The sequence below is a fragment of the Vulpes lagopus genome, chromosome 11, assembly GCF_018345385.1.
Source record: "Vulpes lagopus strain Blue_001 chromosome 11, ASM1834538v1, whole genome shotgun sequence".
Lineage (NCBI taxonomy): Eukaryota > Metazoa > Chordata > Mammalia > Carnivora > Canidae > Vulpes > Vulpes lagopus.
Genome location: NC_054834.1, coordinates 21353613 through 21378076, shown reverse-complemented (window position 1 = coordinate 21378076; position 24464 = coordinate 21353613). Strand labels below are relative to the sequence as shown.

Here is a 24464-nt window from a genome sequence, read left to right as displayed (position 1 = left end):
CCCCCAGCCTCCCCGAGCCTCCCCAGCTTCCCCCGGCCTCCCCGAGCCCCCCGCCCCCCCAGCCTCCCCGAGCCCCCCTCCGAGGTCCCGGAGCTCCCTCGCCCGAGCCTCGCGCGGGGCCGGGGCCGGGGCCGGGGCCGGGCCTTGAACCCGCGGCGCCGTCGTGGGGCCCGCGCACGCGGACTGCGGGGCGGCTCTGCCCCCCTCCCGGCCGCCGCCGTCGCGCGGACGCTGGCGCTTTCCCGGGGGCGCTGAGCGAGCGGGTCCCCGCGGGCCTGGGGCGCCCCCCCCCCCCCCGCCGGCGGCCGCGCTGGGGCCGAACTGCGCGCGGAGGGCCGGGGCCGGTGACCTCGGGGCGGGGGGGGCCCCCTCGAAGCGGAGCCGGGGGCGGGGAGCCCGCATCCTCCGCTGCTGGTGGAGGGGGGCGGTGGGGAAAGGAAGGGGTGGAAGGCAGCGGAGGGATGTTGTTAAACAGTTTCTTACCGTAAGAGGGAGTTCAGACCTCGATCTTTCCAGTTAATCACACAACAAACTTAGCTCATCGCAATAAAAAGCGGCTCAGAGGCGCCGGGTTCCTCAGCACCGAGTGGCCCAGGAGCCGCAGGCGGCCGTGGGCTCCGGGTCGGCGGCGCCCAGCAGCGCCATGTGGGTGACCAAGCTCCTGCCCCTGCTGGTGCTGCAGCAGCTCCTCCTGCACCTCCTCCTGCTGCCCGTCGCCGTCCCCCGTGCAGGTCAGTCTCCTTCTCCACCGTCCTCGCCCTCTTGCTCCCTCCCGGCTGAGCCTCCCTCCCGCACACCCCCGTCACCCCATCCCAGCATCCTGCCCCGGCTCCGCGGGGGGCCTGGGTGCGGTGTAGACCTCTCCGTGGGCTTTCTTGTGACATTCTTGTTTCTGTTTGCAAGGCATTTACAACGATCATTAACACCCCCTGAATGCGTGTCCTCCACCCCAGTCCCCAGCCCGGGCTCCCCCCGCCCCCCCTTAGAGTCTCCCAGGCGTGGACCCTGGGGCAGGAATGAAGGGCTAACACTGGCTGGGATTTTGCTGGTTTGGCCAAGTTTAAAGCTGAACGGAAGGTCTGCTCTGAAAGGGGGAGAGTGACTGTCAGTCCAGCAGGGACGCACTTCTTTCCAGAGGACAGTTTTCCGTGACTTTTCAGGACCCCACGTCGCTCCGTCAACATTCAGGGCTAAATGATGACTTTCTGCAGGTTTTCATTGGGAGAAGGAGATTAAACTCTGGGGATATGCGTATTATCAAAATGAAAGAGAAAGCCTGTCCTCCAAGACCTCCTTCTTTGTGGGTGCGGGCGCCTGCCCTTTGCAACTGCAGTGCAAGGGGGGTGCAAATTCTGTGACAGCGATTCAAGCTGCCCAACGGCTGCTTTGGGCCTCCCAAGTTCTCCCCTGAATTTGCAGGTTGGGAAGGGATGGCTGGTGAGTTCATACTACCTTTCTGGAAGTATAGAGATTCCACTTGGCGCTTTGAGAAGTTTTCTGCTGTTATCAGGGCAAGAGGAAACATCTGTATTTGTTTGTATTATCATTGTAGTGGCTGAGATGCCAATGGGGACAAGGTAGTGAGCACCCTGGGTAGGCACAGGGGGGTAGAAGAATGGAACAAATGCCCACATGGCAGACGTGGCCTTTTCATAAGACAAACCAGACAACTGGCCATATCTTCTGAGATAAGCTAACTATGAAATTTATCAGACCTCTGATGTAGTTTCTGATGTAATACAAGGGTTGAAAACATCAAGAATCTGCTAAATGACAAGGTAAAGGATTCAAACCACCTGGCTTTCTTCTACTGTTTTGCGAAGTGGTCCTCGTGAAAAACAACACTGTGCAGGAAGGACCTGTTGGAAAACACTTAGGTAAGATTTCTAGAGAGGTGAACAAGAAGTTAGTGCAATCAGGCAGGTTGTCATGCCTGAGGTGTGTCGTGCTGAAATGAACTCTCATAAGACGTTGCTGATTTTAGGGGATTTTGAGCGTAAATTGAAATCAGGGCTAATATTTGGAGGGCTTTCATTTTTATTTTGTTTAAAAAATATTTATTTATTTATTTATTTATTTACTTACTTATTTGGAGGGCTTTCATTTTTATTTTGTTTAAAAAAATATTTATTTATTTATTTACTTACTTACTTACTTATTTGGAGGGCTTTCATTTTTAAAGACTCAAATGTCGATGATCTGAAATATAATACTGTTGTTACCTGCAATCATCTGTGCTAATGCGAAGGAAACATAACGTGGAAAACCCAAACAGTAGATCAACCATAGACAATGTCTATTTGTTTTTGGCACACATTACGAAGTTTTGGCAGGAGATATACATTCGTAATTATATTTCACTTTGGCTAATGTTGAAATGACTGCGTTTCCTGAGTATAGGGAGAATGAAGCCCAAGAGTGTGCTGGCAGGCAAGGCGAGGCCAATTGGGAATTACAGATATGCTGTGAATAATTCCTGCAGTGGATAATGCTAAAATTGTCATCAAAAGAGGGCTTGGCTTCGTTTGGGTGGCAAGTTTATTTTGATAGTTTTTTTTTTTTTTATTTAAATAGCATTCTCCGAAATGGAGAACGTGGATAGTCCTCTTAGAACATCCAAACTTTGTTCTTTTTTATATCAGCCAACACTTAGAGTTTTTTGCTGTTGTTAAATTGCCTTAGTTATACTTCTAGGTTTATCCTATGAGTCTGTAGTTGTGCATTTTGTGACATAATACAATGTCCAAAAAGAAGTGGATCCTATAACGAGGTGACAACCAATTACGAACAGGATGTATCATGGAGATCATTTATTGCAGCATTTCTTAAGAAATATGCAATATAGTGGACCTAAGCCATCCGTATAGGTGTTAGTCTACATAGAATTATCCTCTATCCACTTCTGCCTACACTGGAAACAAATATCCAATCCCCTGTACAAAAGCAGCATTAAATAAGCATCTAATGTCCAGGAACCTGTGGCGGACATAGAGATGAACAAATGAGAAAGAAACCTATGTTTGTTAAGTAACTGTTATGGACTAAGCTCTAAAAAAGAGCTTATTTAATTCTAAAAAGATCAACATTATTCAAATTGTCTTACATGGGGAAATTGAGGTTAACGACCTTAATTATCTTATCATAGGGGATAGAGCTGAGATTTCTACCCAAATCCACAAGAAGGAAATATGTTGTTTTTTCTTCTATTTATATGGAAGCTGGAAGCAGTGAAATCAACTGAAATTGCCTTTTAAAAATCTGTTTTGTTAAGTAATGTATGAAAAGCTCTGTGTTAGAAATACTATGATACTATGGTTGAGAGTTCATTTCTAGTTGAAGAAGTTTGAGGAAAATACGGTACCCAAGTTGAGTATGAAAAAATGGATAGTAGCATGGTCAGTACCTAAGTCAGGTGGAAAAGTGGCCACAAAGTGGCCAAAGGCCTAGAGGAGAGAAAGTATGAGGACAGGTAACCATGTGGGACCGGTTACTGAGTACCTAAGGGGGGAGTGGTATGGCCTGTGATTAGAAAAATGAGATAGGGTAACGTGCCTAAGTACGAATTTTGTGCTAAACTATTCTGAACACCGCGGGTAGCAGTTGGAAATTTTCGAGTTGACAAGAGACCCAACTGAGGTTGAACTTCAGTGTGGTTGTTTTGATTGCTGCGTGGAGGGAGAGTTGTTTCTGGAAAAACTCTGCAAGAACCAGTTGTTAGTGACTCCACTAGCTATAGGCCTGCACCAGGTCTCTGAGGTAGCCGGTCAGGGAAGAGACCAGGAGGAGGGGTCTATGAAAGGACCTCCTGACAAGGAAGCCCATTAAAGGTGAAGAAGGGAGGCACCGAATCTCACCTTGACTATCACTTCCTTGTGTGAATCTCTTTGGAAGAGAGAATTTTGCTCGCTTCTCGAACACCAACTGTGACATCCAAGTCGTAGATAAGAGCCATGAAACCATGAACTAGTATTTATGATTCTTGTCTTTGGGAAGGTTAAAGTCTCCAGTCACAACCGTTCTTTCCATTAATTACTTGTGTACTTTCATCTTAACATCTTGCCACTTCAAGCTGTTAATCACTAATCATGTGGGTAGGTTTCTCAGAATATGTGGAGCCAGATTCCTGCTTCTTTCCACACCCTGCAAATCCTTTCCTTGCATGATTTTCCTTTGAAGTCCATGCTTAGTCCATACAGAGAAGAAAATATATGAGGTACTGAGAGAAATGAGTGTGAGGCCAGGGACCAGAGGGAGAAATGTGTCTCTCTTCAAGCACCTTGATACATTTGACCCTACTTTGTGTTTGTAGGTTTTCAGTAAGATCCTAATGATTTCAGTTCTAAAACAGGGATTTCAGGTTCTTCAGGAAATATAGCTTCCAGAATGTTTTCCCATACTGAGAGAAGAGGAGAAAGGAGTTGTAATTTAAAGTACAAGCCAGCATGACAAAGTTGCAGTGATCTCTTACCCTTTGATTTCATTTCAATAGTTTGTTTATAAACTTCAATAGTCATGCACAAAAAATAGTAGGGAAAAATCTGATCCAAAGATATTTTTTTTTTTTTTTTAGTTTCTTACCAAATTAAGCTGATCTTTTGACTGTTTTCAGTAAAACAAGCATCAGTTGTTAATACATATGGAAGAAAAAGTTGAAACTATTTTCAGAAAAGGAGTTTTATTTTGACATGCTTTTTTTAGACTCCTGTTTTGAATTTTTCTTTTATTTAAGAAGAAGTTAGTTTTATAGATGACTGGACTACATGATGTACAACTAGCTTGGACTTCACATTTTTGAGTAATTTGTTACTGACCTAGTAGAAATGAGTAAATTATAAAGGGAAACTTCTAAATAATGAGAAATAGTGAACAGGGAATCCTGATACCTGGTTCCCATTGCCTTTGATTAGTTCTGTAGCCCCAGACAAGCTTTTCACTCCTATCTATTATCTAGTAAAGGAAAATCATAGATTTATTTGCTTTTCTGAATGCTTTTTGATCTTTAGATGAGAGGTAGTGATGGAGAAACTTAGCAGCAAGCAAGAGTTAGACTACTTTTATGAGGGTACAGCCACACATTAACACATCTCAGTAGGACAGCTGAGGATCTATAGAATTAAGCACAACCAACAGTCCCACAGAGACGACTTCTCTCTACAGGCCTCAATACTTGCCTTCATAGTGCATGGTACTGAGCCAAGAAACCAGACCATTGACAAGGGATTCTGTTTTATTAGATAATTAGGAAAGTATATATCTGAATTTAATGTTTGCCTCAGACTTTTAAAATTTAGTTTTATGCTCTTAGATATGCATAATAAACACACTGTTCATCATGCCAGTTTTAATTCTATATTTTTAATTAACTGAATTTATTTGAGAAATATATATAATTTTTATATATATAAATTTAGATTTAGATATAGATCTATATATCTATATATCTTCCATTTTAGTCAAGAATCTTATTTAATAGATTTTCAGGATCCATTAACTAGTATTGGATTCTAAGAAATACTCCAATTTATATAGGAAATCAGATGATTATTATTCTGTGAAACATTTCACAGAACCTAAGAAATAGTGCACTACGCTCAAAGGGAGAAACTCCTAATGCAGAGACATATCTCCCATTAACGTGATCCTGTGGCAGAAACCAAAATGTGAAAAGAATTATACCACTTCTTTGCTTGGGAGAATAACAATTTCTTCTCTCTGCCAGAATTAGAGAATGGAATTTCAAAAAACAAAGTTAAAACTTTGCATATTTGTAACGTTTTTATCTGAATTAATTTCCGAATATTTACTTAATAATTATAATTTAAATAGATGCAAATATAATATAACTTATTTTGTAGACTGAGTCATTGGTATATTAGCATTTCAGGTAATTAAGCAAAGTCATTTGGCAAGTCGGTAAGAATGCCAGAATTATCATCTGTCTGCCAACGTTATGCAAGGCATTTGCTCCACACTCAATAAATAACATGTTGATAGATTATTTGGTTGATTGAATTTCTATGTTAAAATGTCTTTTAAATTATATCTGTTGTACCATGGCCATTCCATCTTGTAGGGCAAAGAAAAGTTAAAAATGAAAACATTATTACAGAAATTAGTACCAGTCTTTGGGGGATTGTGTTCTGGAGTTTTACAGAGAACCAGAAATTCAGAGGACTTCATGTTTTCTCTTATTTATTGTAGACTTCAGGTTAGTATAGACATTAATGAATAGCGTCTGGATGCTTAATAAACCAGCTGGAGCCAGTGGTCGCTGGCAAACTTGAGAGTATGATGCCATTGTTTGTACCTCACTCTGCTAGCCATATTTCCAAATTTTCTGCACAAAAATTTTCACCCTCTTTTCTTGGCACATTTCACCACATATAAAGACCAGGAATGCATTTCCTGTTCTACCATCCAAATTTATTTTCTACTGATAGCTCTAAACCAGATCTTCAGAAAATTTTTATAAGCCATATTTCTACATACTTAGAATTCTTAAAAAGAAAAAGATGGTGTCATGAGTGTTTAAGAGTGGGGGCCGGGGGTTCTGAAGCTAGGCAGCTGAGTTTTACATGAGGTTTGCTAAATAAGCAATTTAATTTTTCCCTGTGTCTTGGTTTCTTCATCTTTAAAATGAATATATTATCACTGCCTTTGTTATAAGGGTGTTCAAAAGAACTTGCAAGCAGAGCAGAGGAGAGGCACAATCATGCCCATCCTTGTTGTATAATAGGTGCAGTCCCTTAGACGTTTTGATCCTCATTGTGAAGATGGTGACCATCATCAGAAACTAGGTAACTTCGGGCACATTGAGAATAAAGAAATAGTTCTTGATCCTCTAAAGTCATCTATAAGATTAAGTCCTTTAGGATGTTTTAGCTCTGTTTTCATGTGTTTAATGGGAGGCTTCATGCTATCTAGGGGCCTTGTAGAATTCCCTCATGAAGAAAAATGATATTGCTACACTAAAGCTTGAAGTTTTACACACTTTTGATTTATAGCGTTTGGCTTGATCTCAAGACAAACAATTCAGTGATACTTAAGAAATAGTGCCCCCAAGCACAGAAAACACTTCTGTAGGAAATGAGAGGGGCCAAAATATGAATAATATGCAATACTTTAAAGACAGCCAGCATAATTTATCCACTGCACCATTTTTAGTGAGAAGTTTCTCACATGTAATTGAATTGACTTATCTAATTAATACTATAACTTTCATAAGGACCAACTGCAGAAGGAAATGACAAATTTAATTATAGAGCATGATATGACATGCCTGGGCATTTGGTTTCATACCATTTGGAGACTATCATGTCATTTATTTCTTTACAGTGAACTCTGTCCTAATTTTAAAAGCATATTTCATTTTAAAGAATGTAGATGAGTGACTGTACATGACAAGTGATTTATTCTTCACTGATTACAATATTCTTCTCTTGCTCTTAACTATCTGAGAGTATCAATCCCTAACTCACCTCACCCCCAACCCTTGGAGATCTATCTATCTGGTATGTTGTCAGATAAAATCACTATCTTGTGGATGATCCTTAAGGACTTTTTTTTTTCTATATGAGCCTGAAAAGCTTTTCCTCCATTTTTTAAAAAAATTATTATTATTAATAGAAGGACAGAAGAAAAGAAGAAACACACTTCATGAATTCAAAAAGTCAGCAAAGACTACTCTAATTAAAGAAGACCCATTACTGAAGATAAAAACAAAAAAAATGAACACTGCAGACCAATGTGCCAATAGATGTATTAGGAATAAAGGACTTCCATTCACTTGCAAGTAAGTTGCTTCATTTTGTTCTTAGGATAACTTTCTAAATGTAGCATCTACTAATTATTATCATGTTCTTCTTTTTTTTTTTGTATTCAGTGTAATTTGCCCTTAAGAGTATAAGCTTGACTTTAGTTTTAACTCATCATAACAGAAAATGTAGCTCTCTACTGATGGAAATATGAGTAAGGGAGACCATGTAAACATATCTTTTAGAATCCACAGTGCCTTTGGTTATGGAATTTGTGTTTTCTCATCTTATGAACAGTTGAATTTTAGAAACCAAAATTCCATTAGATTGTATTTTATCCAACATGTAAAGTATTCTATTTAGAATAAACATTTTTTTGTTTGTTTGTTTTCTTGCAAGAAGAGTGGAGGAATTTTCAGAATATAAGTTGGGCCAGAATTTGCTGCAACTTACATCATTGTCTTCAGGGATTTAAATAAAAGGTGTTGAGAGAATTAGATAAAAAAGTAGAGGGATTGGTGTCAGCAGCGAAGGCTGTTCAAAAGGAGTTAGGAGGTAGTGATGATGAAGTTTTAGGTGAAAAGTGACGGAGAAATTCAAAGAGGCAGGAGGGGATTCAAATGGAGGGTTTTCTTATCTTTTGAAATTCCCCATGCAGCCTCACAGGGAAGAATTCCTTCCTACTTTGTCAGTGATCTAAGGATAAAACTTGGGAGTTTCAGGCCATGAAGGAGACCATTGCATCTGAATGATTTTCTGAGTTCCCCAAAGAAAATGCATTTCCTCATTCTTCATAAACATTCCCATCCCCTCATTTACTTTATACCCGTTTATTGTCTGTGGCATTCTATTTTTTACAGGACTGTGCATGACATCCTGTCAGTTTTGAATTCTGCTCCATTACATTTGAGCAGTGATGTGAACACAAATTTTAGTAATGCCATGGCAAGCGATCCTAATTTCATCTTACCTTTTTCAGAGAAATGAGTGCTATGGGCCTGGGGGAAGCGACCTGGTCAGAGAAGATCCTCAACAGATGTAGGGAAGGAGAGACTGTCTCCCTTCTACTCATTCATAACTCTTCTGGAAGTATTTTTATTTCTAAACTGCCACTTCCAGGGAGGTGTTTCCTGGCAAGGAGAATGGGGAATTGACTTTGCAAGTATATCCCTATGACAATTCTGTTTCTTTCCCTGACTTTCCTGCCTAGAGATTGTTAAAAATAAATTAGAAGAAACTACTCTCAATCAAAATCATAGTTATGTAGATTTATGGTGATGTTCTTCTCAAAATTGAGGAGGTTAGATTTATTATAGTTTCCCCTCACAGGCTTGGGAAGGTGGGGCAAAGGAAACAAGAGAATCTCATGTCATTATTGATTTTTAATTCTAAATCTGAAACGAGACTCTCCTGAATCCACAAGTAAGGAAAGTATTCCTACCTCTTGATTTTCACATTAGTCTGCCTTCTGTCTAGAAAACAAAACAAAACAAAAACCTGTCCTTTTGTTTTATTAAGGAGGAACTAAAATAATTTTGCTGCATTAGAGAACACATGTGACCTGATTAAAAATCTTTACATATGAGGTTTCATACTTTCCTCCTATATTCTGGTTGAGTTACATTTAGCCTTCAGTTTTATTGCAACCTGTACAGAAAACCACATATGTAATACCTTTGAACAGAAAGAATTCTTCTGCCTGGAAATGTGTCATCCGTCTCACTTGTCTATCCCAAATTTATGTGTGCATGTGTTTGGAATCACTAAATACATTAGTTATTCAGAATTGAATGCATAGAATTGGATGGTGATACTCTGAAATTAGATTCTTAATGGATTAAAGGATCTTCTTTCAGGCTTATAATAAGACTAGAATCACTGAAAGATGATGGCAAATATACTAAAATGCTTGGAAAATACCAACAATGCTGTGTGAAAGCATCTGTGATTCAGTGGGTGTGGGGTGGAACATTCTAAAACACCATCTCTTCCTCAGAAGGTATTAACAATATTGATTTAACAGAGATTGAAGTTCTTTTCTGCTGGGCAGGAAAGATGACCAGAATGCCTGATTCTAAGCTCCTCAGAAAATTGGTATCCATGAATTGACACAAAAGAAGAAAATATGAGGCTTTCTTCCTCCATCTATGACTGAGTAACTGGTTCTGGAATTGCCTTCCTGCCATAATCAACTAGGACTCTAGACAAAATAAATTACTGAAAGGAATATGATAATTAAAATAAGGATAAGATAAAGACTCTTAAAATCAAACTTAAAAGAAGATGTAACTCTAGAATCTGACTGGATCTGGTCTATTTGGAGGTATGAAGTGATTCAAGGAAACACTTTTCTGAGAAAATATGGCATTGTAATGGAATGAGTGGAAAGGGTGAAGTAAGGTCAGCAAACTGGAAGCTTGGTTACCCACTTTTCAGATGGAATCGCCTGTGTATTCATGGAGGCAAATCTTGCATGTTCCTGATGGGGCTCATGAGTCGCCGCCAAGGTGTTCTCATGTCAAAGCCACAGGATCAATAGAAGAGTAGCTTATATATGTGTGGTGCACTTTATTTTAATGTGAAGTTAAGTGGCAACTTTAAATTTTGTTTTTAGGTGTTTGTTTAGTTTTTATCTTTATATGTGTTCTTTTTCTAATTACTGTGCATTCAAAGTCATTTGACAACCTCTCCCCCAACATGCTACAATAGCTTAATAGAGAATTTAGCATGTGTTGCATAAGACTGCAATCCATCAGATCAAAATTCAAGTCTGTTATTAGCCAGTCCTCTCGTATCTGCCACCACTGCAAAAAAAATACACTTTTATGATTTGCTCTTAATTATTATTTCAGCTGCAAGATGTTCTTGTAGGTAGATATTTAAAAATATCTCTGTGTTCAAGTCAAAGCTCAAAGTTTATGTGTATAATTTTTTGGAGTTATTTGGATATAGAATAAAATGTGCTAAATAAAAATATGAGATAATAGGTAAAATGTTTTAAATATTATATTTTTATATGTTTCATAAAAGTTATTTCCTCTTCTTTAAACTTATTTATAAATTGGCAAACTACTAAAAAATAAATGACTAGCTTGGAATATCTAAAATTTTAAGAAAACTATGTGTTCTCAAAACATATTCTATGGATTAGAAGTGAAAAATCCTTATTCTCAGAAAATGTGTATTTCTTTTAATTAGATACTTGTACTTGGTGGCATTGTAATTAGTGTGAACATAGTGAGAAGGAGTTTTAATACCATTTCTTAAAGGAAGGTGAACAGGTCAGAATTCCCACTTGATTTTCTACATTGTAAGACGTGGTAGCATCTAATATATTGAAAATTTTATCAATTCTTTCTATTCTCAGGTTTTTTTTTTCTACTTACCATCTTGTTTAGAAAGACTTTTTTTAGTGGACAAGAAAACTCAATATAATGCTTCGCTATAGGAAGGATGAATGTAGGAGTGGTACATTTTAGTAATTTTCTTCAAGAGAGAGATATCAAAAGCATATGCAATGTGATATTAATAGGTTTTTTAAATTAAAAATGTCATGAATGCAAATCTATTTAAGAAACATTGCCTTACATAAACAGTTATCCTGATAGCAAGATTTTTATAGCCTTTAATAAGCTTCCATTCTTTACAAATCACCAAGAAGGGATATAATGCAAAACATTCCAGACTTTTGATTTCAGATTTTTTTTGCTAGGAGAATCTCTTGGATTGTGTTTTTTCTAATGTGTTTTAGGCAATGTCACTTTAGAATGTACTTTACACAATTACAAGCTTTGGAAATTAATCACGATATTTCAGCTATAATCATTTGTATATAACTATAAACAAAATCTTCCCACTTGCTGTGTATTTACAAAAAAAAGGTCTTCAGAAATAATTCAAGCAGTTAGGTTATATATTGATTTTGCTTGTTTAAGACTTCATTTCTAGGCATCATTTAGAATAACATGAGAACATTCCAAATAGTATTCTGATATTTAAATCCACACATATGAAAACTTATTTTTGTTTTTTCTTATTTGGTTATCAAAGTGGTAGGTTAAAAATCACTCATGTTTTTATTATGCATATATAACCATGTGTCTTTTTATGTTGCCCTCCTTGGTTAAACCATGTGCCCATTCTTTAAAAACTGTATAAATAGTAGTATTCCTTCTTTTCATTTAGATATTTTTTTCAGGGCCTTTGTTTTTGATAAAGCAAGGAAACGATGCCTCTGGTTCCCTTTCAATAGCATGACAAGTGGAGTGAAAAAAGAGTTTGGTCATGAATTTGATCTCTATGAAAACAAAGGTAACTGGCTTCTCCCTAAATATTTCATAATAAAATAAAGCATAAAATGTATGTAATTTCCTGCCACAGTGCTCTTTCCCAATAATTTTTCTATTATATGCTGGTTCTGTTACACGGTCAATTCTTCCGTAAAGGCAAAGAATACTAGTGTCTTGACTATTTTCAATATGGTAGTTTTAAATTGAGCATTTCCCAAATTTTTCATAATCAGATTGCTCTGTCCCTCTTTATTTCTAGGAGTATCTCCTAGAACTGATGTTGTCCATGTTCATTTTAGAGGGTGCCACCTTAAATTCATAGTTTATTTATTTATTTATTTATTTATTTATTTATTTATTTATGATAGTCACACAGAGAGAGAGACAGCGACAGAGACATAGGCAGAGGGAGAAGCAGGCTCCATGCACCGGGAGCCCGACGTGGGATTCGATCTCGGGTCTCCAGGATTGCGCCCTGGGCCAAAGGCTGCGCCACCCAGGGATCCCAAATTCATAGTTTAAAACACCTTATATTATAGTACATTTTGAGCTTAATACATAGCATTTTGAATGTTAACAACTTTGGGTAACTGATTTGTCTTAGTGGTGATTGCTGACAGTAAAATTTGGAGATTTTGAAATATTAGTTGCATCTTTTCCTAATTGTTTACTTTATTTATTTAAAGATTTTATTTATTTATTCATGAGAGACAACAGAGAGACAGAGAGGCAGAGACACAGGCAGAGGGAGAAGCAGGCTCCATGCAGGGGTCCCGGTGTGGGACTTGACCCTGGGTCTCCAGGATCACGCCCTGGGCTGAAGGCGGTGCTAAACCACTGAGCCACCTGGGCTGCCCTAATTATTTACTTTAAAAATCTTTAAAAGAAGATTGAGGTCATAGTATTTGTTAATGTGTCTATTTTGTTTCTCTGATACTATATTCACAGGTATTTACTTTTATCCAAAGCCAAATTATATCAATGAAATAATTGGAGAATGTTAAATAAATATGAGTTTTACAAAATAAATCTCTTATCACACAAAATAATAATTATAGATTGTATTTATGATACTAGTATTTCAAGTTTATTTTCTTAAATCATATTATGTCATTAAATTTCTGTTTGGTAATATGCACAGATGTGTCTTTATTAGGAGGGTAGAATTTAAGTTAAAATTAATTTATGGTAGAAATAAGATGGCCTAAAAAATAAGATGATCTCCATATATCCCAATAACTCTACAAAGCCTAAGCATAATTTAAAACCTAGTATAAGACCATCTTAAGAATTTTTCTAGGTTGCTAGCAGCTGTATATACTATTATTTGATAGGAACATGCAGCTTTTTTTTTAAAGATTTATTTATTTATTTGTGATAGAGAGAGAGAGAGAGAGAGAGAGGCAGAGACACAGGAGGAGGGAGAAGCAGGCTTCATACTAGGAGCCCGACATGGGACTCGATCCCAGGACTCCAGGATCGCACCCTGGGCCAAAGGCAGGCGCTAAACTGCTGAGCCACCCAGAGATCCCCATAGCTTGCTTAAATTTAATTGCCCTGTAGTTTTGCAGCTGAAAAATTACCAAAAATATAGAAAATAATAATCGACATAATATTACTGTCACCTAAACATACACGTACATGCATATACAAAAACTTAAATGATTTTATTGAGAAAAGACAGGTTTTTTTATTATCTTGAAGTTACCCTTTGAATTGAATAGATTTTACCAATTACTTATGTTTATTCTTAACATTTTCTTAAAGTGGTCTATATATGTAAGCACATCATTCTGTCAAATTAAGTTTGCCTGGCCAGTTGTGTACATTGACTAATCTACACCAAGAACATAGACTAATATATGCTGTTATCTAGAAATATACTCACAAAATTAAAACTTTTCAGTAGTCTTTTTTGTTTTATATTATCCTGAAATGAATGATTTTGAAAACAGTAGAAGTTTTAGGCAAGAAATGTCAGTATGATTTGAGATAACTTACATACGTTAATTTCCTACAGATTTGGATCGGATTTTTTTTTAATATGTAGCATATGTTACACATAGTTATACAATTTTTTCTCTGCTTTCTTCTGGTAGACTACATTAGGAACTGCATCATTGGTAAAGGAGGTAGCTACAAGGGGACAGTGTCTATTACTAAGAGTGGCATCAAATGCCAGCCCTGGAATTCCATGATACCACATGAACACAGGTAAGAAAAGCATGAAAAAAAGAGGGTGGAGGCTTTCTCTTTTTATATGTGTGTTAGCAACCTCATGTTAGTTCTTTGGTATAGTCCTACAGTTTTGTAATAACTTAGCAAACTTTGCTGAATTGCATTAAGCCAAGGGTCATGTGGCTTTGTGACTGATATACAAAGATGAATACATTTATCGTTAAGATGAGGCCTAACAGTATCTTACCTCAAAAATGTCAGCTTATACATCTTGGTGTTGTTGAGGAAATAATGAAAATGTGATTAAAAAAAAAAAAGATTTTCTTCCTCCTCTCTATGCCTTTTGGAGCTAGAGTGGAGAGGTGGACTGTGGTATAAACATGACGGATCAAATTCTTACCTGACCCAGGGCCAGACTGTTTGGTACACAACCCTGGTTTAAACCTTAGAATTACCTGCTATGAGCCCTTAACAAATCCCACCACTCAGGCATCAACACAGACCAGTTAAATTAGAATATTTTAGGGGAGTAACCCAGGCACTGGTATTTTTTTTTTAAAAAAGCTTCTAGATGATTCCAAACTACAGCCAAAATTGAGAACCTCTGCTAATAACTCATGGCAGAGATTGACCAGCTTTCCCATTTCACTTATTTAGTGACTGGAGAAAACTTCTCATTCCTTGGAAATTAAATGTCTGCACTTCAGAGAAGAATTGTGTTCATTACAACAGATGAATGCTATTTAAAAATGGATAAACACAAGAATCCACGGGTTCATTAGTCTGAGAGTCTTAATCATCATGGAAGGGAAACATAGATTTTGAATACTCACTAAAGAACTAAATGTAGCCACAGCTTTTCAGGACCTGTTTCAGAAAAAATTTCAACAGGAGCTAAGGTAGTTTAAAACAGTTCTCCTTGGTCAGGAAATGCATAGGAAGATTTAGTTTACTGTGCTGCAGGTTCCTTGCTGAGCAGTCTCTCTTATTTATCTTGTTTAATACTCTCAAGAACCACATAGTGGGTGGTTTTATTAATTCTATTTTATATACAGTGAAACTGAAGAACAAAGAGCCTTAGTGACTTTTCAAGGTCATGCACAACTAGTAAGTGCTCTGGCCAGAATCTGAGCCCAGCCAGTATCAGTGTATAAGCTGTGTTTTTAGCATGATACAGGGCACGAGCAGTAGGACACATGCTGTGACTTGTTTTGCAGTAATGGTGATGACTTTGCCTTGATGAATTCACTTTTTAAAAGTTCATGTTATTCATTTTTGAGTAACATAATTATGCAAGATGATTTTACTTCCATAAATAGACATGAATTAATTGGCCCACTATAAAGAAAAGGAGTTAGTTGCTCTACACTGGGAACAAATCTGTGGTCCCTGCCTAATTAACACCAGCTAGTAAGTGTCCACGCTGATCAGTTTACAGAGTTTTAATGACAGAAAACAACTAATTTTTTCCCAAATTAGTTACTTATAATAATACACAAATACCTCTGAAACATAATGTTATATTACAAAGCAAAAAAACCAATATAATTGGTTTGTTCCATCATAAGGATTTGCATGGTGTCACTCTCATGACTTGATAAGAGGAAAACATTTTATTTAAGTAGGCAGATCTAAGTTTTTCATGAACAAAGGAATAGCATTTGAAATCAATCCTACCATAGTTGAGCTCACTAGACTGACCTAGTAGAGGTCTTAATTTCAACCCAAATTCTCTATGATTGTGATTCTGTGCTAGAAGAGTACATGTGAAATAGATCTCCCTGGGAACTGGCTTCCCAGTCCAATCAGTTTTTTTACCAACAAACATTTCCTTGTGGTATAGAGGTTTAGGGCTGAGAGAAGATCTTGTATATTAATCAAATATTTTTTTCTTTTTTTTGTATAACAATGGTAACAATTTTCATCAATTAACAGCTTACTGGCTTATCTGCATGACAGCTTAACACTTAAAGATTAACTTTATGGGAACTAGAAAAAAAATATATGTGTGTCTTGGGGAGTGATTTGTAGACTCCTAAATTGAAATATTTTACAAGTGATTTAATGGGAAGATGATGATAGATGATGAAATTAGTATAGAAGCTTAACCAGAAAATCAGGTGACTTGATATCTACATCTATATCCTTCACTGGCCATCAGCATTCATTAATGAAGCAGATGATGGAATAGATCAAGGTTCCTATGAATGCACTTTATATTAAAAGAAAAGAAAAGATGGCTAGCACCCAAAAGACCTAACTTATATTTCAAAGTATTTTTGGATTTAACTAAGTTTTAAATATTTCTTTACTTCTCTCTCTTAAAGCCTGGCTGATAATGACAAAGAATCATGAATAGTATAAATGTGAATAAAAGTTTATTACAGAGCCTGTTGCCTGGCCAAGGGCTTGTGTGTGATAGTTTCTCATAAACATTTGCTGAATGAACACATATAAGTGAAAAGAGCAGGCTGGCTTCATCCCTTGGCCGAGTATAGCACACTAAAGAGAAGCAGGCTATGCTTCAGAACACACACAAAGTACCCCCCAGCAAATGTGGGTAAAAAGCCATACATGCCAAAGAATGAAGGAAAGAGAGGACTAGACTGTCATGAATGTCCTAAAAAGGAATTCCGTATGCTTTGACATAAATATGGAAAGCAGCACCTTTTCTTTTCAGTTTCATTTTATTAACTCCAGTGAGAAAACTTTATTCATATTTCTGCCCTATCTAGTTCTGATTTCTACTTTTTCTGTCTTCCTTACTTATATTTTTACTACTAAGCCATTGACTGATTCATTCACTACTTCACAGCTTTTTAGCTTTACAAATCCACTGGCAAGGAATATGTGTTGTGTGTGTGTGTGTGTGTGTGTGTGTGTGCAACAACAATCTCTAAAATCATAGATAACATGTGTATTTAATTTCTCTTAAGAAGGCTGAATACATAAAATGACACAAGAGGATGTTATATTAATCAAATTCATTCCATATACTTTATAAGTGAAGAAGTAAAGAACCCAAAGAGTAAATAAATTAGGTAGGGACTAAGGACTTGTGTCATATAAGTAGCCAAGTGATATATATGGGACAACAATGTAGATTTCGTGATTAACAATAACTTATTCTTACTACTGTACCAAGGTTTTTTGTTGTTTTTTTTTTTCATAAAATACAGTTATCAGAGCATTTTTTGGGTAAATTTATACTTTACAAAAACCAATCTGAAGTAAAAGTCGGTTTTGATTCTATCAGAAAAATGACTATTTCACTATAAATTTACTATGAAAAGTTGGAAAACTGGCAAAATTGAAAGAAAATTTCAAGCAACGGAACAAACAAAAGTATCCAAAGCTATTCTGGAATAAAAGGGCCAAAAATAAGAAAAAAGATGCTTTCTTTTTCCTCTTAAAATTAAATATACTGTTAAGAACTGTGAAAGCATGATGCGCTTTAATTATATTATAATTTATGCTGGTCATATGGCCTAAAGTCTAATTTTTGTTTCCCCATATTTAAAATGCTAAAGAAGTAAGGATATAAACTCTACCTAAAGACATTTTGCAGTTACAAAGTATTTATAATACCGGTTTCCTTGAAAATGGTTGGTTAGTAGTAAGTCTCTTAGAATAGATTTTCTTTTTGACCAATAATTTATATTTTCAGAAAAAAATAATTTATGTTTTCTGAGGAACTTAACTCTGGCTTATTTCATGTCCAAATGAAAGAATTCCATTACAAAATATTGCTTGGTACCCAAAGCCCGTTCATACACATTTTGTGCCACAACACAACAAAAAACCTGATGACTTCTAAATAAGTTTCCATGGGTCAGAAACACATTTGGATGGTTTTTACCTAGAGACTAAAATCCTTTGACTTCATTAGAAGTGCCAGCTAGAACTCAAAAACTGTTAAGCATAGAGATAAAACTTTGTAGCAACAATTGGATTGGATATTGAAAGTGTAACTGGATTTTGAAAAAAAAAGTTTAGTGTTACCCACAGATGTATATTCTACTTTACTTACGATTTTTTTTTTTTTGCATTCAGATAAAAGCATCATAGAGGTCAATGCCATAAGCAGCACAGACGAATAAAGAAGGCTTTTGCATTTTTCTGAGTTTGTGTTGAAATATTTTATGCTGATAAGAAAACTATAACTAGGGCATTAGAAATTTCAAGTGAAGGTAATGCATTGCAGTCTCTGCACCCCGTGGCAAACTGTTCCAAACTCAGTTTGGAAACACTAAACCCCAGTAGCAGTGAACATTACCAACATTTTTGAAAAGAATAAATAATTCTGGGTTTTGCTATGACAGGGTAAAGACTACTAAGTGGCCTGAGGTTAATAATAAGTAGCATTTATTGAATGTCCATTACCCTGTCATGTCTATGAACTCCTGAGGACACCATGTAGAGTGTAAGACACTGTAAGTCACGGTCACACTCCGTGTGCAGGTAAGCTAGAGGCTGAGAGAGTCTAACTTACCTGCTGGGGTCTCTGGTTAGTACAAGAGAGAACTGAAATTTGAACCCAGGTTTAATTTGATTCTAGACCTTTAGTTTGTGTCACTTGATCAGCCTGTTTCTAAACAGTGCGGGAGAAAAAGGGGGCTGTTCCTTATAAGAATAGCAATAAAAAAACAAGTAATTATCTTGGAGAAGCCGCGTAATCAGGAGATTTCAAGGGCAATTGCAGGGTTTCTAACTTTCTCAGCTAAGTGCCCCCCCCCCCCCCACTCAATCATGTGCCTTCTTTGCATGGAGCTTTGAAATTGTGGTTTGAACAGTTCGGCTCTAGAATGATTGGCTATTAGCAAATCCAGAGATGAGTCACTGTGAATGACGGTGAGCGTGGGGATTCGGTCAGGTCAATCTGTAGGACATTCAAGTATTTTAAGAATGGATGAAAACGACAGTTCGGGTTACTCTGTATGGAAGGTGGAGAGAGAGCAGTGGATTTCTGTACTGTAGGAAAGACTTACCCACTAATGAGTAAAATGAATAGGCCAACAATAAAGTTGCATGCTCTTATACTGTAATGATTATCATTTTAAAACTAGCTTTTTGCCTTCGAGCTATCGGGGTAAAGACCTACAGGAAAACTACTGTCGAAATCCTCGAGGGGAAGAAGGGGGACCTTGGTGTTTCACAAGCAATCCAGAGGTACGCTACGAAGTCTGTGACATTCCTCAGTGTTCAGAAGGTAAATGAGCCTGAATGCCGTGGGGGGCGCTCTGCTCCCGCTTTGTGTAGAACTGCAACTCGCATTAAAGTTAACAGAAACGAATCCAACTATAATAAATATGTCCTTCATTCAAATGCGACTGTAGACAATAACTTGAGCATTTTTTACACAATGTTTGCAAAACTGATTCTCATCAGATTAAGACAGAAGGGTTGTCAGTTTGAATTTCACCAGAGCCTGAGGCATCCCTCTGGGGAGAGCAAAAGCTTGGGCTTCCTCATCTACTGTCCCGAGTTCACATCCTTCAATCCGTCCCCAAAAGTCACCTGAGAGGAGCTGAAAGACGCTTAGCTCTTTAAGAGTGATGCTAATTCTATTCAGCCAGCACCTGCTTCCGCAGAACTTGTGTCAAACTTACTCTGAAGTGGTGTGGCAAGAGTGTCTGAGCCCAGAAGAGAATATGGGAAGGGGTCGCTGGAAGTGCCTTACCCCTGTGTGCGTGTTGGTGAAAAGCAGATTTGTTACGTAGACTGACGTTAAACACCATTGAGAATAGGACCTGAAGAGATCAAAGCGGTAGAGTCCAGTGGGTCTTGAAGGCCGGCCCCCAAGGCCATGTGTGTCTTGACCTCCTCTCCCAGCAGAAAGGGGCACTGTCCTTACTCTTGCACTGGAAGACTGAATGCCTGACAAGAAGGAAGAGTAACCACTTCAGCATTGTATGTGGTTTCATTTTTCTTAATTACCTGGCCACCCAGTAGCTGGCTTTTTAGTTCTGTCGGAAACTAAAATTCTAATAATCCAAATGAAACATGGATTAAGTTCTGATAGAAATTTAGTAGGATTTGGAAATACTTGGGGGTAGGGGGCTGCTGGAATGCTGTCCACTTTTTATAGTAAGATACCTTACCTGTTTGTTATTAACCACGTTTTTTGAACTATTTTTCCATAAATATCCATTTAATATTAGGTTGATATTTATCACATGAAAAGGCCATTGTGAGTGAATTGTCATGGAGAAGGTGAATTTGTTTTCTGTTGTTAGTTAATTTAAAATTCTTGACTTCATGTGCTAGAGTCAGTTCCATCTCTGTTTGTAAATTCTTACTTTCCATTCCATATCATATTCTGTTCACTATAACTTCTTCATTGTTTTCTTCTCTTTTAAAAATAATAAACTGATCTGTGATAACGTTATGAACAAGTCTGTTTTGTATGAGTAAATCTGTAATTAATATTTTAAATGTACACATGGAAGAAAAAAACCTTACTTTTTGGGGGGCACTCTCCACTATCACAGTCTTCTGAGGCTGGAGGTCATTGCAAGGAGTTTTGTTTATTGATTTTTTTTTTTTTTGACCTGGGAAAGTGTTTGCGAGGGAAGTAACTTGGTCCAACCTTAAATAGTTTAGAACGTATGTTACTTGACTCGTTCATGTGGGAATGTGATTTCTCAACAATGTGGTTTTTAAGAACCTTCACCAAAACACACTGGCATAGATCTGGACGGCTAGACAATGTAGGATAAATCTGCTAGAAAAGAAATAATTGGAAAAATTATATTTCCAGTTATCCTCATCTCTGTAGAATGTACATCTCTATCATCCTTTAATAATTTGAGGTCATTACACGTCCCTTAGAAAAGGGCATTGCTCATTACTATTAATGGCACATGATGCTGTTGGTCACCGTAGCACGGTGGAAGATAAGCTTTTTCTGGAAGGAATTAGAAATCTGACAGTAGTTGAATAACTGTCCTGTGAGAGAAGTAAACCAACACCTGCCCTATAGGCTAAACATATTTCAGGAAGTGTGAATTGAGCTGTGATATTTAAATTCATACTATATTAAACAATGAGTTGGTGGGATTTTACTGAAGAGGTTCTAAAATAAGAAGCCCTGTCAATACATTAATAGAGAAAAACAGAGCTATTTATAAAATGGATAATACAAAATATGCGAAATAGTGTAAATGCACTTTTTTGAAATTCTCATAACGCTATTAAGCTCTTGGCTAAATAATCATCTGAAATTTATCAGAGAGCTTTGTTCATAAAAGAAGTGTATCTGATATCCAATGATTGAAATTATCTTTTCATAATTTAATCTTTTAAACATATTAAGCATTCTAAAAGAAAATGAATACTTTTAGCACATTTAGAACTTTAAAAAATATGTAAAGAAAATAACATTAATGTTTAACTCAAATATTATAAAAAACTGAAGTGTCTAAAATCCAATTTCTTGCTTTAACATTTGCTTGGGATTTGGAACAAAGCAATCACCAGTTATTGGAACAGATGTCTTTTTAAATGACTGTCAAATATTCAAGTAAACACATTTTATTAAGCCATAATTATTATTTTTAATACCTTACACTTAAAACCCCAAATAATACTGCTATAACTCTATGTGCATAATTTCATATTCTGTGGGGAAAGATTTTTAAAAACAAAGGTTTAAATAAAGCAATTATTTATAAATGTGGGTTTGTGAAGCTATTCATATTTCAGACATTTAGTTTTGCTGAAGTAATCATCAGCATGGATTTTTCTGAGAGATATTTCCAAAAGAGTTATTTTAGTCTGTAAACTCAAATCACTGGTAGTTTTATGACTAAGAAAAACAGAACACAATAATTTTTGAGTTAGTTGGGTAGTATGACGAGAAAGATGCTAAATTAATCCTATTTATAGTACAATTCATGTGCAGTTAATATAGTTTTCTACTTTCATTTAGGCCAGAGATATATTTAGGAAAACTACTCTAGTTATGACTAGAAACATTTATTTAGCTTGAGTTTATGTGATCTGGCAAAGTATTTTGCTTTTGTTGTTTGTTTTTAAAAGGATAAACTTGGTGGAACCTTCGAATAATACACTGGCAAAAATAGAGCCAAAAGGAGATAGAGCGAGAAGGGTGATTCTCACCCTATGCAGTGTTCTATAGATCATACTTTCACCTACCTCCTACTCAAGTCCTTGATTTCCATCCCTACTGCTTGACTTTGAGCTTGGACAACTTAGAAGTTTCTTAGAATTCCAGAAGTTTGGAAAGTGACTGTGAGTTTAAAATTCAGCTCTCTTAAGGTAATTTTTACGAGTAACCTGATGGTTTGATGCAATAGTAAAACAACAAATTGTTCAGCCTGAGTAAGATGGTCAATCTGCTTGCTTCCCTTCTCCTCATCCTCCAATAGGTGAGAATACAACAGGGCAACCTACTATTGTAAACAAGAAGGCAGAGGGTAACGAAGACAATGTTGAAAAGGCAAGAGGGTGACTTTTTAAAATTATTGCTAGGAGTCTGTCTTAAAAATATGACCAATTAGAATGCATAGGAAAAAAATTAAGATACATGGGACGAAAAGATAATTAGGAAGAATGGAATGAACACTGGACTGTGGGTCAGAAGACCTGTGTTCCAGGCACAGCTCTGATATTTTCTGTTTTAGGTAAGTCCCTTAAAACTTGTGTGAGCCTTGTTTTCCTCAAACAAGGAAGTCATTGATCAAATGACTTCTTAAATGTTAAAAGTTCTGAATAATCAAAGAATTATAACTATAATATATTTGTCATCTCAGTTCTATCACAGGACACATTTTATCCCCACCCCAACAACAACTTTCATTGCCTACCAAAATCTTACATTATTCTTGCTGACTTAGTATTTTTTAAAAAATCTCCTTAGGTCTGCAACTGCATCCATAACTCTCTCTTCACCTTGCTATAAACATAACATACTAATTTATGTTTCTGTACCATTTTATGGGGTTTTTTTTGCTCCATAATAACTTATTCAAATCTCATCCATACTTCAATATCCAAGTAAAATCTGTTGTCTTCTAAAGGCCATTGCCACCAAACACCTAGAGCTTTTAGAATAGAATGAATTATCCACAAACTTGCTATTCAGTATGAAGTCCAAGGACTAGAATCATCAGCATCCTCTGGGAGCTAATGACTGATGCTCTCCTGTCCTGATCCTCTGAATCAGAACTTGTTCTTTAACAAGATCTCAAAGTGACTCTTATGCACATTAAGGTTTGGAGAAGCATTGACCTACCACACTCACTCTGTAAAGCGGGTGTCTTATAGAATCATCCATTTCATCTGTAAAACTATTTTTCCTTAAGAAAATTAAAAATTCTGAATTTGAAGAAAAATGCTCTCTAATAATCCCCACAGTACAGCTTCACAGAAAATCATTTCATTCCATCTCATTAGAAAGGGATGTAGTCTTATCAACTGCATCTGCAAAAGGAGCTATAGTCTCCTTTACAAGCTTAGAGACTGTACACGTGGAGGACTTATTTCTCATGTGTAACCATAACATTCTGTTCCACTCTTTCGTTCAGTACGAAGGAACAAAGAATGACAGGTACCACATCATTTTCCGTGAAGACATCAGACCTTGCATTCTTTTGAAAAAGAGAACGAAGTAAATCTGTACCCCATTCGACCAGAAAGCTGAAATGTGATAAAGCATAACCTATGTTGAGCATTTTAATGTGGAAATAATGACCTTGGCCAAACAGAGCACCTCTCATTTATGGTTCAGGTGCTTACGGACTATAGTCTGGGGAATCTCAGAGTCAAAAGAGAGGAAGCTGAATCGGTCCCTTGTCTTAGTTCATAGATTAAGCTACATAAAAATAAGTAGATGGATCAAGCCAAGTAGTCTCCTGTTTCAGAAACTTAATAGTTAACGTCCTACTATTAGATGATAAAAATGAAAGGCTCAGAAGTGATTACTCTAATATTACATTCCAAATTATTACAAATAGCTTATTAGGCTAGATAGCAGCAGATAAAGCAAAACATTGCTATCTTGGCTTTGCTTTGGCTAGAGCTAGACGATCAGTAGTCACAGGATACAAATTATGTGTGTGGGGAAGTTAGCCGGATTCGTCAGAAAGCCACGCAGTGATGTATTCCACAGGATGCCTGCTCTGCTACAAATCAACCTGTCCATTGGGGAAGTCTCATTCTCAGAGAGCTGATGTGATTCAGAGGTTTCAGTGTGACATAAGAGGCCGGCCGATAGAGAACT

At 37.1% G+C, this 24464-nt stretch overlaps 1 protein-coding gene across 5 annotated transcripts in view; it reads left to right on the top strand.

The window, feature by feature from the left end:
• The first annotated feature begins 428 nt into the window (after positions 1-428).
• Positions 429-24464, top strand: part of HGF (hepatocyte growth factor) — an 81662-nt gene continuing 57626 nt past the window's right edge. For 2 of the 5 annotated variants that reach the window (XM_041722877.1, XM_041722875.1), the window contains exons 1-5: positions 429-731; positions 7627-7792; positions 11953-12065; positions 14143-14257; positions 19288-19430. In XM_041722877.1, the coding sequence (XP_041578811.1) occupies positions 644-731; positions 7627-7792; positions 11953-12065; positions 14143-14257; positions 19288-19430 (625 nt within the window). In that variant the 5' untranslated portion in view covers positions 429-643. Of the gene's footprint in view, positions 732-1744; positions 1878-7626; positions 7793-11939; positions 12066-14142; positions 14258-19287; positions 19431-24464 lie in introns of all 5 variants that reach the window. The other 3 variants (XM_041722878.1, XM_041722879.1, XM_041722876.1) reach the window with 3 other exon arrangements.